Below are 14,918 nucleotides of genomic sequence, written 5' to 3' on the forward strand. Positions count from 1 at the left end.
CAACCAAAATATGTTGCCTTTTTAATATAAAGTAGCTGAATACCCATGCAGTGTATCTAACACATACAGTAGCAGCTTGTGATTGTTAGTGCCCGTTATGTCTCATTTTGAGTTAAGTAAACCAGAAAACTGGCATGAGACCACTGGGAGCTTGAATCCTCCTGGCTGGATTTGCTGTGATAACTTGTGGTTTCCTGGGGGGTCCCAAGTGGGATTTGAAGTTCCCGCATTGAAGTGAGTGTGGTAATGTTTCTGTAAACACACGTCGTGGTCACGCTGCTGTAGTTGTGATAGTCCAAGGGCACAGGAGGGCAGTTTGTAGGTAGAGATATCACCTTGTAGCAGACCAGCTAATATAATTACAACGGATGTACTTTCGGGTGCACAAGCCCTTGTCAGGTCTTGAAAAAAAGCAGTAAGATCAAAAGTGGTAAAGCAAATTTTGAAGAATTGCTCCAAGTTTTGGTAGAGGCTGATGAAAAAGACCTTCTAGAAGAAGCTGTGGTATTTGAAGGAGGGGAGGATGCTGATGAGAAGTGATAATGCTCGTCTCCTGTGGGGAGCAGAAGGACACTAAAATTCATGTTAGCCGTGTGGGCATGAAAAAGGAGACGTTATAGTGTACTATAAAAACAAAATAAAAGTTTGCTAGCTTTTTTTTTTTTAGTGTTTTATAAACTTGACAGCTGAGGTGCTTTGTACCTCCCTGTTAAGGATCTGGTCTAAAGTTATTCTTGGAATAGTCTTTTAGGCAGTCTTTTAAGTCTTTACTAGCAGTCTTTTAAGACATGCTAGTAATGTATACTGTGAATACTAAAACATGCTCGCGGTGTCCCAGTTCATTGTGTAGTGATTTACTTCTGCTTGGCTAACTTTCCCAAATGCATCCAGTACACTGGGTGAAATGTTCTCGGGGGTTCAGGAGTCTTGCTCTCCTACTGGGAGGAATCTCTCTTTAATTGTGGTGATGTGTTCGCGGGTGCTTATTAGTCAGGGAAGATCTGCTTCTGTTCAGTGCATGGTCTGCAGTGAGTTGACTTCTCATGTCAGTGAGGTTGGTGGTGAAGGTGAGGAAGCTGTTTGGAAATTAAGTGAGGTGGGTTTGGAAAAATGGTACCTGGTAACATAAATGGTAACTTTTTTGTAGTAAAGCTATCTCTAATTATTTGGTTTCAGTTAGATGTTCAAAGGAATCTTTTATATTTTATCTAAAGCTATATTATCTCTGTGTGTGTTTGTTACAGTAATTTAGCTAATGACTTCACAAAACGCTTATATTTGTGGTTTAGGTTACTGAACATCTGAAGGAAGTAAACATAAATCAGCTAATCAGCTGTTACCTTTCTTTTTTTTTCCATGTTGATGCTTACAGATGGAAAAATACATGGGTGTTACATAGAGGACTTGTTTTAAATGAATATAAATTGTTCTGTTGAGAGCCCTCTTCAGAATTTTGACTAAAAGGTGGTAAGCAGCCTCACACGGTGGTCTGTATTTGAACAATACATATTATCTAGAAATGGAGTATTCATGTTCTCTTATGAGGTTAGAATGCCAGAACTATTGTGGAAACTAGAAACAGTATCACTTCTTTGAAAACCTTCCTTTTTTGGTTAACTTTTATTGTTGTATAGATGAAATTCCTAATTTATTGTACAGAAAACCTGTGATCTTCTGAAAGTATGCTAACACTTTTTAAAGCAGTATTTTGATTATGTCAACCTACTCTTTACATGTAATTAGAATAAGTGATCAATCTGTGGAACATGATGAAAAGCTGTAGCTTTTTTTCTGGAAATTTCTTAATTACTTCTTGCAGCCTTTTGAAGGTATAAGAGGTAGATGGACAAGTCAGTATGTCCCTTAACTAGTGGTCAACTTCTGATATTTCTTTATTTCTTTTTGAGGCTTCATTTATGCTGTATTCTGTTGCCAGACATTCCCACTGATACTCAGATGTTCCCAAAAAATCCAGTCAGTCTAAGTCACGTGACTTTGTTTAACTTTAACACCGATGTAATATCTAAATATATCTTACGCAGATATGGTCCAACTACTCTTCCAGTCCCTGTGGCGGTACCTCTTTAAAAAGAAACAACAAGGCCAAACCTAAGATGTGTGCTGAGGTCTTCTAGGGAACTGCGTATCTTTGTTCTCAATTTAAGATGGAAATAGGGATGAAAACAGGTTTAATTCCCCTGGCAAAGATTTAAGACTTTTATAAATGCCATTTAAAGCTTTTGATCCTGTATGAGTAATAATAATCTGACTTAATCATAGAAAATGTGTTGTAGAATGTTTCTATATAAAATTTTTGAAAATTATTTGGAAGTGTGTTTACAAAGTGGTTGGGGATCATGTCTAAAATTCTTGAAATGGAGACAAATCACCTAATGAATCACAAGAAATAGAAATTGGGGTGATCCAATTAGACCCACTGTACTTATGAAAGCAACTTGTATATTTGGCAGACTGCCATGAATGCAGATGGTACTATCTTTAGTAATATATTGTAAATTTGTATGCAGTTTAAGTGAGGATTTCTTCTAGCTGCCTTTTATCTCAGGGCAGTTGTTTTGCCTCGTGGGAGATGTCTTCAAAACAACCAGATTTCTAATATCTGTGCTTAGACATCTGTATAAATTAGTTGACTTAAACAGAATCCTGAGGCTTGGGACTATCCCTGTTCATCACCTACTTTGGTAAGTCATGTTGGCTGTGGCCTCTTAGCTTGGATCAAGTAAGTCCAGAACGCTGCAGGCAGGTGGCACGGCATAGGTAGAATTTACCAGTCTGTCTTTTCTGTTCAGTTTTCTCTTACTTGTGGTCCTGTCCACACAGCTAAATGTTCAAATGCCATCTTTTAAATAAATGCAGATGGATAATATATTTTGAAGGAACTTCTTAAAATGATAAATGCATTTGTATAATACTACGTATGTGTTTATTTCCAGGAGAAGGAGCCACAGCTGAAGTTTCCTCATCTTTTGTGATTCTGTCTCTAAGTACTCTAGCAGTACTGATAATACTGCTTGCAAACTGTGTCTCCTGCTGTAAAGACCCCGAGATAGATTTCAAGGTAAGCAGCTGAAGTTACAAATGTATGTACAAGTGGTATTCGTAGTATTCTGGCTATCGGAACACAGCTTACTTGGTTGTTTGTGCTAATGCTCTGCAGTTATTCACCCTTCAGTGTCACTGTACATCCCTCTTCTGAAGTAGCCAGCAGCTGTATTTCTACATGCGGTGGAATCTTGTTGCAACGATTTATTTTAAGTACTTGGTTCATGCTGCAGTAAGGATCTTTAATGTCTTTTCAAAATCATTACTAGATATCAGGATCAGTAGTAGACAATTTTGCTGTAGTTAAAGAACCTTTTTTGTCCTTTTCCTGTGTATTCTTTGAATTTGTTTTTCTTAGTCTGCTGACAGGGTTGAAGACGCTCCTGTCAAATAAGAATACCGAAGATACAGATCCACTATAGCAAGACTTTTGAGGAGAAATTGTTATCCTCAGAAAACAATTACTTTTTGAGTATCGGTTATTCGTGTTCCGAAAATTGAGTTTTGCTCTCATTTCTAAATGGAGAATATTTGGCCTAGGCAGTTCATGGTAATTCATTCAAAGTCAGGGATAGCATTTAAAGTAAAAAACCAAAATCCTGAGACACAAAAAAACCTCCACAAAACAAAATCTCTGTTTTTGTTAAAAGCAATACTTGATATTTCAATCTCTTTAAATCAGTAATAAATTGAAAATAAGGAATAGAAAAATAAAAATCTGGAAAAAAGGTAAGGCTCCTTAACATTGCACATTCAATCTAAAAGAAATGTATTAGTGCTAATTTTAAGACAAAGAACAACTTGTTTACTAAGATTTTTTTTTTTAATGCAGGAATTTGAAGATAACTTTGATGATGAAATAGATTTTACACCTCCAGCAGAAGATACTCCATCTGTTCAGTCTCCAGCAGAAGTGTTTACTCTTTCGGTTCCCAATATTACTGTACCAACTCCCTCCCAGTTTCCATCTCGTACAGGTGAAATGCTGGTTTTTAATGAAAAAACAAAAGTAGGCAATTTCAATGTCAAAAATGGAGTGTGCCTGACTATGTTTTACTTTACTGTAACAAGTCAATTATTACAAAAACTGAGTAAATATATTTTGTGAAGTATAGGGTAAAATGTGGAATATTACTTCAGAAATGTTAACGTACGGCAAGTTGCCATGTAAGGTAGCTTAAGAGACTGAAACCAGCTGAAACAAACCTCTCTTGGATGCTTTAATTATGCCCCTGTATACATGAAGGGTTTGAAGTACTCTAGGACATTAGGGACCTCTGCTCTTTGGTTTCCTTCATGGCAAAGTTGTCACTGGATTTTAGCCATTAGCCTTAGATGGAAACAAGAGAGACTCTCACTTGACAGCAGTGCTACTCTTCAGCTGCATCGCTTCTTAGTGTCACTGTAGGCTTCTTGTGCTGTACACATGATATTGGTAAGACGGAGCATTAGATTTCCCTGTGAAAGGTTTTTTTGAACGTGCTCTTTAAAATGCAACTTTTGTAAAAGCATCTTTAATATTACAAGCATAGTGTAGCATAAAGTAGTTGTTCTCATGTTATACTACTTCACATATAATTTTTACGTATGGTGCTTGTGTTGCTTAATCATGAGATGTTCAGGGAAGCTTCTAGTTCTCTCCCTACAATTTTCAAGAACTGTCAGTGTGCCTTTGATACAAAAGAAATGTTACTCCTCAGTGTTTTAATGAGTGAGGGGAAATCATCTGTGAATAATTTTATCTCCGCTCTTCTACGTTGCCATAACCGTTAAAACTATACTTTCTGTCACTACAAGTTATTTTGCCAGAAGTAAGGCAGTGTACTTCAGCAAGGTGCACTGGTGAAAGGTAGTTGTATGATACAGCATTCTCTGTCCTTGGGAGCACCTTGGCGGTATATTACACAGCTCTAGGTGTCCCAGGAAAATAATATTGGTGCAAACGTGGTTTATGGAAATAAAAATGTGGGCTAGAATTCTGTCAGACAAGTAGTAATGATTCAAAGTTTCTGTGCACATCTGTTTGTTGGTGTTCCTAATCAGTTAGGCAGCAGAGGGGTATACATTGCTGGATCTCTTGGATGGTACGGAGCCTGACATTGTTACTGTCTATCTTCTGCCAAGATCTGGGTCTTCTTTTCTATCCTTTCCCTCTCTGCACTCTTTACGTTAGGTATTTTTAGTCAGAAAATGTCCTCCTTCCAGATGGCAGCCATAAGTAGGGCAGTTGGGCTGAAGTGTAAAGCAGTCAGACCCCTTGTCTTAAAATGGTAACTGTCTGTATAATTACAGACGTTAAGAGGTACAAGCAATGAGTATTGTCTTGGGCTTGCCGCTTTTGTTTACATAGGTTTGTGAGTAGGTTATTTAAGGTGTAAACTGGTGAGGGGTCTGGAGCACAAGTCCTCCGAGGAGCAGCTGAGGGCGCTGGGGGTGTTCAGCCTGGAGAGAAGGAGGCTGAGGGGAGACCTTCTCGCTCTCTACAGCTCCCTGAAAGGAGGGGGGAGCCAGGGGGGGTCGGACTCTTCTCTCAAGGAACAGGCCATGGGACAAGAGGAAACGGCCTCAAGTTGCACCAGGGGAGGTTTAGGATGGATATTAGGAAAAAATTTGTTCACTGGAAGAGTTGTGAAGCATTGGAACAGGCTGCCCAGGGCAGTGGTGGAGTCGCCATCCCTGGAGGGGTTTAAATGTTGTGTAGTGCTGAGGGACATCGTTTAGTGGTGGGTTTGGCAGTGCTGGGTTAACGGTTGGACTTGAAGATCTTAAAAGGTCCCTTCCAACCTAAATGATTCTATGATTTGCCCTACCCAGCTACAGGGTATGATACACTTTTGTATTGGAATTAGAACTCAGCCTTTTCCCCTCCTTACTGAATGCATTAAAAATTTAAAAGGAGAATGTCCTAAGGAGAATCACTGTGTGTTTGTAGGGGGTGTATTCTAGTATGGTTTAGAAGCTGAGAAAAGTTTCACTTGAGTGCTGTTATCACAGTGTTCCTTCATACTTTATGTATGTCTAACTAGGTTTTGCTACTTGTCTGAATGTATGGACATAATTGGAAATAAATGTTATAGGAGCTTGCATTATTTCCTTAACAGTTGATAACTTTGGCCATCTGAGTGGTTTGATATGTGTTACTTTTCTTTTGTGGTGTGTGACAGATGGATCAAAGTCTCAAGTTGCACGTCAGAGTCTAAACTACATCCAGGAAATTGGAAATGGCTGGTTTGGAAAGGTGAGAATTTTGTGTTTTGTTTGAGTCTAATTCCTAACTAACTCGGTTACTATATTTCCTTTAAAATGATACTCTTTAAAAAAAAAAACAAACGCCAAAAAACCCCAAAACAAAAAAAAACACCAAAAAAACCCCCAAAACAGGCATGAGAAGAACTGAAGTTGAAATTAGATGTTTCCATGCGTGCACTTCCTAGCTGTTATCACAGCACTAATCACCGCTGCTTTAATTTGCGTAGTTTCTTACCAGAGTTACTTACTAGGTATTCGTAGTCAAATTACTAAGTGTTTGACTTCTTTGTATTTGAATTAATACATTCCTGTTAATACCAATTATTTCTAGGAAAAAAATCTTAAGTAAATAAGTGGTCTTCATTAGAAAAAAATGTTTTCTGAAAGTTGGTGTGTAGATCAGTTGTCAAGTTGTATTAAGTATGGATGTTTAATTATCAAAGCTCTGCATGTGTTGACAAGCCAGAAAATCTTTCTTGCAGCCTATTTTTAGCTCGTATTCCTCCTTGCAGGGAAATGCCAACATTTTTTTTTTCCCCTCTGATTAAAGACAGAATGGTTCTCTTCTTGCAGGTTCTGCTGGGAGAGATCTACACAGGCACTAGTGTAGCAAGGGTAATAGTGAAGGAGCTGAAGGCAAGTGCCAGTCCCAAGGAGCAAGAACAGTTTTTAAGAAATGGAGAACCGTATTAGTAAGTAATGTTTCACAGCATCGTTAACTTCCAAGCTTCATACCGCTGCATGTGAATTATGGACAGTTCTTTTGTTCAGTGTCACTGTCTATAGTTGCCCTCCCTTATAACTGAAATGCTTGCCTTTAAAAAGTGAAATACAGTCAATCCAAAGTGAGTAAGAGTTGAATTTGCTTAGAAATAAAAATGAGCCCTTTGCTTAAATGTGTTTGGTAGTTATTGTTCATGACTGGAAAACACACTTGGTTTGGTTTATCACATTTTCTTCTACAGCTCTTTGGAACAAATTCCTGATGGTGCAAGCTAACCTTATGGCTAATGACTTGCCTGTGAGAACTGAGGTTTAACTCCTGTACTTGGCTTTTCTGTTAGAAGCAGAGGAACTGGCAACACTTTGTGTGCTATCAGATACACATTAATTTCTTTAAAGTTCCCTTTTTCAAACCATAGAATGCAGCATAGTGATTAAAAACTTAATTTTGTTCAGGTAGCTTCCAAGGAGGTTTGTGCACGCAAAGAAACTCCCAGAGTTACACTAACTTCAGTTAGTAGTACTCTACAATTGAGAAATTATTGATAGGACTGGAAATGCCAATAAACCAGGATTGTTTGGTGTTCGTTTCCTCTTGTGTTATGCTTGGAGGATGCTCACTTCTGGGCGCTGAACCTTTGTATGTTGGAAAGGTATATTAAAGGGAGTGTAATTTCTCTTTGTGTTTTGGGAAGAGTGAGAATTCTCTGAAGAGCTAACTGCTGCAAGATAATGGCTTTTGTAGGTGACTGGGGAAGAGAGGCATATTGCAGTTCACCAGACATAGCTCATAGTGTGCTTTGCCTTGCCTGCATACGCTACAAGTGAGTGGTCATAGAGAGCTTTCTGCTCTTAATGCTTTCTAATGTCCTAGTTATATTTGCATTTAGGCTTAAATTGTTGGCAGTTGTCAGAAGAAGAAATCTCATGCCTTCTGCTGCGTTGGCATAAGTGTGTTTGAAGCAATTTAGAAAAAGTAACTGATCTGGCTGGGAACTAACCTGGCTAAGTAAAGGTTTAGCTCTTATCCAGATCGGTTCCTGGGTGTAGTTTGTGAACCAGTTGCATGTGCTCATTTTTGGTCTGAGGGATGCTGGGAGGATGGGTGTGACTGTCTTGTGGCAGTGCTGGCTTTTGTGGCTTTGAGATCCTCTGAGTTTCAGCTGCTCTCAATGATACGCTGCAGCAACACAAAGGAGGTATCAAGGTGCAGATGGAATCTGTGGCTTGGGATACTTACACCTTCTGTTCATGCCGCCCCCCCACCAATGTTATATGTTGAAGCTTCTGGTAGGGATTTCGGTGTGTGGCATTATACTGCAAATAACGTATAGTGTCATCTTTCTGGCTTTAACTGTTCTTTGTTTTTTTTTTTCACTCTAGCATTCTTCAGCACCCGAATGTTCTCCAGTGTATTGGGCAATGCGTGGAAGCCATTCCTTATCTCCTTGTTTTTGAGTTCTGTGACTTGGTAAGTGCACTTATACAAAAGGCTGCAGTTGTTTTTCCATTGGTGTAAATTTTATGTAGTGTATTTACTGCCCTTCACTCAAAGCCATTTGTTTTCTTTCTGGGAAATTTTTTGAATAACCAGAATGTCAGAAGACAGACTTTTTTTTCGGTTTAGAGAAAAACCACAGGTGTAACTTTCTGTTTATATTCTTTTCAGTTCATCATGTAAATTCTAGGTGCTTGTGGAACATTCTGAAGAGGAAAATAGCTGTTTCTGTCTTTGATAACAGAATTACTAGTCTCTTTCAGTCTGCCTGCATCTTGTAACAGGGAGCTTGGAGGGGAAAGGAGGTCACAGAAGGAAGCTTTTTATTGCAGTCCAGTATCACATGCTCACAATCACATCCTAAATTCTATTTGCCGTCTATGTTGCCTTAATGTGCTTTTATTACCATTTCTATGAAAATGTTAGTTGAGGAAACAAAGAATTTCCTCCCTTCTGCCCCCCAGCCCTCCAGGGTGTCCAAATTTTACCCATGCTGTGCAGCTAGGGCTAAAATGCATTGGTGGGCTCACTTCCAGAATTGGTAATGAGCGTATTCTAATAGCTAGAATTTTCAGTATCATCTTATTCCCTTCCTCATCCTTTCTGTTACTGTATTCTTCTTTTCCCTACTCTAGTTCTTCTTTTCTTTCCCTCCCCATCACCCCCAAGCAACTTGCCGCCTTATGCTTCCTGAGCACCAAAAGAAATGCTAAGAGCAGAGTGAAGGGTGTTCTCACGGCGTTCTGCTCTGCTGTTAGTGCCACAAAGGCCTCTGGAGGTGGGAAATTGCACAAAACTCTTGCTCAGCTGCTGCATTCCTGGGCATGTCTTGGAATTTATGTCAGTGTTGGGAGAAGGGGGGTGGTATGCATGTATAGAAAAGGGATGAACTGTGCCCAGTATATACAGCGTCTTCAGAGACTAAAATTTGGATGTGGTGATGGATCTGTGCTCTGGAAGGACCTGAATCACCTTATTGTAGCGTAACACATCACTGGAAAACAAACCAACCCGGAAGTGCAGGTGGCTATCTAAACATTGGCTCAATAGCTGCTTTTCAAGTTTGTGGTCTTGATATCACTTAAAGCAGAGTTTATTGAGAAAAGTCAAGACAGAAATGAACTCAGAAGTGCTTGTATATGTTACTAAGAAATAACTCTTCAGAAGTAAGATGGTTTGCATTTATAAAGTTCAGCAAGATCCTTTCTATCAGCTTCACTACTACAGAATTTCCTTTTAAACTCAGGTGCACAAATACAGTTCTACTTCCATCAGTTGCCTCAAGCAATTTAAATAAGAGTTAACATGAGGTTTTGAGTTTTCTTGAGAAACACCAGTTAATCTGTGACCTTAAATAACTGTATTTTTCATTACTGGTCTTTTTGGTCAAATTTGTTAGCTGCAGTAAATTAATGAGGCAGAAGTGCTGATAAAACCATTATTTTCCAAATGGAGAAAATGTCTGAACTGTTTAAGTGACTGATCAAAGTGAAATGTTCCGGGTTTGCTAAGAATTAAAAAGTAGGTGCCTAAGGTTAACCAGATAATGGTTTTTATAGTTTTTCAATATGTAGAAGTGGAATACTTCTTACCAATTTTAAAGCTGCTGCTCAAATCGGAGGTTCTTTAAAAGGCCTGTTGAAAGAATTGCATTTTATGGAGTCTAACAGATATACATCCAAATATTTAATCAGATTTAATTGCTGCCATGTTTTTAAATAGTTATGCTATTTAATCCAACTCTGAATTTGAAGATGGAGTAACTTTTAAAAATTGCCCTACTTTAAGTATATGGGGAAAAAAATAATATCCTTGTTTGATGCCTGATGATTAGTGCCAGAAATTGTCATGATACTGCAGAGTAATCTGGAGAGGATTTTACTTAAGAGGATAAAATAGATTTTCACTTTAACCGGGGGCAGTAAGCTTGACAGCCAAAGTGGTAGTTTTATAAATTCAGACGTAGTTAGGTAATTTCTTTGGAATGGAAAATACATGCCTGTGCTGATTTCTATTCGAAGTGAACTAAAACTTGTTTTTAGAAAATTATATATTACAGTGAGTTAAAGATGACTTTCATACTGGAAGTCTGGCTTACTTGAAGAGCTCTTACTTGTAGAGCCGAGTATCTCCTAGACATTAGACCTCTCCTAGTGCTGCATTCACTGTGCACACAGATACCCAGGGGCTCGGCAGAGAAGCAGTGTTAGGCAGAGTCAGAGGAGCGCAATACGTTAGCTCGGTGTCACTGGATGTCACTAATCCTTGTTGTGGTCCTGCGGCCTACTGTGGGAGGGGGCGATGGTGGAGTGACGAGAGAGGGGAGACATGAAGAAGGGAGAGATGTGAAGGCAGCCAGACGGCACCATTTGGAATAGAAGGTATGGCTAGATAGCTTTTTTTTTTTTAGTAGACAGGTTTTTAGCGGAGTGTCAGTGGGCTGATATTCTAGAAGCTGCTTTGTATCACTGTGGCTGGGATGGCAGTTACTTGGATTTTTCAGGCCTTTAGTAAGTGATCTCAAAAGCTGGTAGTTTCTTTTGTACTTTTTTCTGAAATTGGGTAGATTGGGGTGTAACATGCAAGAGTCTGATTCTTCAGCAGAAAGACCACAGGGGCAGACGCAGTGGACCCTTTGGTTGACCAAAGGTTGGTAGTGTCCGTGGTCACTAGATATTGTTCAGATGGGAAGGATGAGAAACGTTCCTGTTTCACTAGCAGTAATGTGACGCTATGCCAGAGCTCTTTACCTTGCGTTACTGGTGTTGCATATGTATATACAACAATGAATAAACTTGTTTTAATCCCTTGTACGTAACGTGATTAAGAATTTGATGGTTAAGGAAAACAGGTGGCAGATATGTCAGCTGTGTTGGAAAGGAAATTTAAATGCCTTCAGATACAGGTTCTTCTGAGGCTCTTTCAGCAATGTAGGCTTCATTTTTCAAGTTTGGCATACTAAATAATGAGAAATTTGTCTATTCTGTTGGGGGTACGGTGGTGGTTGTCTTTCACTCCTTCAGATTCATAGCCTATCATAGCATGTCCGCCTCCTGCGACTTCTCTCACTATGATTCGTAGCCTTTTTAGGGCCACTTGACCTTGCCTCGGCTGCTCGGGCAGCCCTGTTGGATTATCAGTTCCCAGGCTCCTTGACACGGAAAGGCCTTCATCAGAGGCACTGGAAACTGTAGTGCAGAGATAGCAGAGCTCACTGCCACGGTAGCAACACTGAATGTCATGCAGGCTAATTTACCTGGGGTTTTTTTACCGCTAATTTACTGTTTTCTTGGCCATGTAAACTACTTCCACATTTCTGTTACTCAAGATTGCTTGGTTGTATATGCAGTAACTGTATTTGCTAGCATTTAGCCTGCTTGATAATGTAATCCAAGTTGCTCTGTGTCCCTTGCTTTGCAGAGCTGGGCAAGGAGCAAGAGAGGTCAGTTGCACATAAATGATTTAAAGCTTTTAAATCCTAATTTTCCGTTGCCTGTGTTAAAACTGTGTAGAAAATGGTAAATATCAAAAGAAATGCTCAATAAATTCTTAAGCCCACTCCACCCCCTGTATTAGTTTGCTTAGTATGTTGGTGCAGTCTTCTATGAATAGTTAACTGTTCACTGTTAAACATTGTAGAACGATGCCAGGTTAAAAATAGTGGTAGCCTGCTTATTAACTTTAATATATTACTCAGCCATGTGTGGCCAGTGCTTTGTCAGCACAGCAAATCCTCTAATGGATTGACATAATTTATGAGTAAAGGAAAGTTATTCAAATGTGGAAGTGGCATATATATTGTGAAGCTAATCTGCCTATCAAATTCTTACAGAAATTCCTCAAGTCTTGCAATTCCAGGAGTAAATGAGATCAGCGGGATGCAGTATTTGCCTAGAATGCCCTGTAGCTTGCTTTAGGGGTGTTGCTGTTAGCGGAAGATGCCTGCCTGCAGTGATTGTTTTGTTTGGGCTTTTTCTAACTACTGCCACTTGAAAATGTTGTCTTCAAATGAAAAAAGAATCTTTGCAATGAAAATTTCTTAACCAAAGAGTTCAACAAATCTGTTCAATAATCTTAGTATCAATATGAGGCAAATCGTAGATTCATCAGTGGTGTGTGGTTTAAAACAAAAGGGCAGGGGGGGATTTGGCAATTCATATGACAACTTCAGAAGTCACATCTGTTGTGTTCAAAGGCTCTTTGTGCTCTCTGAACTGTTTAATATTTCTTAAATTTACATATGCCTAAACAGCTTTCGGACGGTGTAGGTGCTTTATTCCATACACTACTTTGGGGCATTTTACTGTTAGTGACCGCAGGTACTTACACTGCGAAGAAATGTTGGAGGGGGGAGGCAGGGGTAGTATTTTTAGTTGTCTAAGAACTTCAGAAGCAGGAATTATGTGGTATTGTGTGAGTTGGCAGGTAGCTTTCCAACTTCAGTAGACATAATTTGGTAACCTCTTTACACTTTTAAAACCCTACCATCAGCACCTGCTGGTTTAAAAAGTCATGTCAGCTATTTGTTTGGGTGTTCGTATGAACCAGATATGGAATTTGCACCAACAAGAAGACTACTGAAGAGTACTGCACGTGAATGTGCCCCCGGCTTCTGGCTGTTACAGAGAAAAAGCATATTAAGACAGACTTACAAAGACAGCTGCACTGATCCCGACTACAACTGAGAAGGATGGGAGGAAAGGCAAAATCTAATTCTTCCTGGAGACCCAGGAGAGGAGGGAAGAGACAGAGCAGTGGAGGAAGTTGGAGAGAAAATGGAGCCTTCTTCAAGCATGATTATTGAGCTTTTTATATTTAGGTGTCTGAGCAGTGAATTTTGCAGAACTGTATTTATTCAGATATGCATAACCTTTGATATTTGCTGTGCTAAAAAGTCTGTCTGATACAGGGCCATTTTGTGGCTCATAAAGTAGTATGGGGCTAGCATTGCTGTGTTGCTACATCATTGAGTAGCTGAGGCTGGCAGGGAGCTCAGGAGGGCTCCTCTCCGACCTCCTGCTCAGAGCAGCGTCAGCCTGAGGTCAGACCAGATCTCTTGGGGCTTTGTCCAGCTGGGTCCTGAAAACATCCAAGGATGGAAACTGCCTGGTCTCTGGGCAACCTACGCTTCTGCTCCAGTGTCCTCATGTGGAAAACAGTTTTCCTTATACTGTCTGAACCTCTCGTGTTTCAAATCATGCCTGTTGTCGCTTATCCTCCTTCCATGCCCCACAGTGAAGAGCCTGGCTCAGTCTTTAATAACTTCACATGTACTGGACAGCTGCTGTCAGGTGCTCCTGAAGTCCTCCTTTCTCCAGGTCGAGTGAGCCCAGTTCCCTCAGCCTCTCCTCATGGTGAAGTGCTCTGACCCCCTGACTGTCTTGGTGGCCCTCTGTGGAACTTGTTCCAGTTTGTCTGTCTTGTTTTGGGGCAGCCAACACTGGACACAGGATATAAATGTGGTCTAGCAAGTGCTGAGTGAGAGGGGATAATCCCTTCCCTTGGTCTCCTGGCTGCGCTCCTGTCGATGCATCCCGGGCACGCAGGGTGTTGGTGTTCAGCTTTCTGTCTACCCAGAGCCCCAGGTCCCTTCCCGTAGAGCTGCTGCCCAGCTGGTCACTCCTCAGTTTGTATTGCCCCAAGGGGCTTTTCCTTCCCCCCAGGGGCAAGACTTGGCATTTGGCTGCTGGAGTTTCCTAAGGTTCCTGTTGGACCCTCTTCCAACCTGTCCGGCGCCCTCAGGATGGCAGTCCAGCACCTGACTGTACTCAGTGGTTCCCCCCAGTTTGGTATAAGCAATGTCCTTTTAAAGCAATGTCCTTTTAAAGCAATACCAAAAACCCCCATTTTATATTTTTAACCTTGATTGTAGCCTTAATTAGAATAGAATGGGAAAATAGAACCAGCATGTTTCAAGGTGCTGGATTTAGTGAAAGTTGTATTTACTACAATAAAGTGTGCCTACATGAATTATTTAGTAAAAAAGGGATGCCACACAGCACTGCTGTTATTAATGCATTTAAAAATTAAAAGGTAATTCCTTGGTGTGTTTCAGGCATCCTAGGAACTTAATCCACCTGGGACAAACCCTAAGTAACCAGTGGCCGTTTTAATGAATGACAATTTTGGAGAGTTTGACTTTCTTCAGGCGCTTGCTGCCACCTGGAGCCAGTCCAGCTCGGTGTTCTGTACTTGCTCACATTCATTAGGCTGCGCAATGGGGAACCTGTCTGTGTTACCCACGCTTTGTTTCCTAGTTCTTTGGAACTCCACTCTAATAAATCTGCTCTGGCCAGGTAGAAAGGGGTGTGTGTTTATATATAATAATGTTTATACATGTCTACCTGAGACAGTATAATATTAAAGCTGTAATTGTAAGTCAGAA

General features: G+C 40.1%; 1 protein-coding gene across 4 annotated transcripts in view; it reads left to right on the forward strand.

Annotated features, from left to right (window-relative positions):
* Window positions 1–14,918, forward strand: part of LMTK2 (lemur tyrosine kinase 2) — a 43,644-nt gene that overhangs the window by 11,979 nt on the left and 16,747 nt on the right. For all 4 annotated transcript variants that reach the window (XR_008468269.1, XR_008468270.1, XM_054213337.1 and 1 more), the window contains exons 2-6: window positions 2,955–3,079; window positions 3,896–4,040; window positions 6,228–6,301; window positions 6,886–7,004; window positions 8,419–8,506. Coding sequence is in view for 2 of the 4 variants with exons in the window: in XM_054213337.1 (XP_054069312.1) it covers window positions 2,955–3,079; window positions 3,896–4,040; window positions 6,228–6,301; window positions 6,886–7,004; window positions 8,419–8,506 (551 nt within the window). In the remaining 2 variants the exon portion in view is untranslated. The remainder of the gene's footprint in view (window positions 1–2,954; window positions 3,080–3,895; window positions 4,041–6,227; window positions 6,302–6,885; window positions 7,005–8,418; window positions 8,507–14,918) is intronic.

Source organism: Rissa tridactyla, chromosome 8 (assembly GCF_028500815.1).
Source record: "Rissa tridactyla isolate bRisTri1 chromosome 8, bRisTri1.patW.cur.20221130, whole genome shotgun sequence".
NCBI classification, from domain to species: domain Eukaryota; kingdom Metazoa; phylum Chordata; class Aves; order Charadriiformes; family Laridae; genus Rissa; species Rissa tridactyla.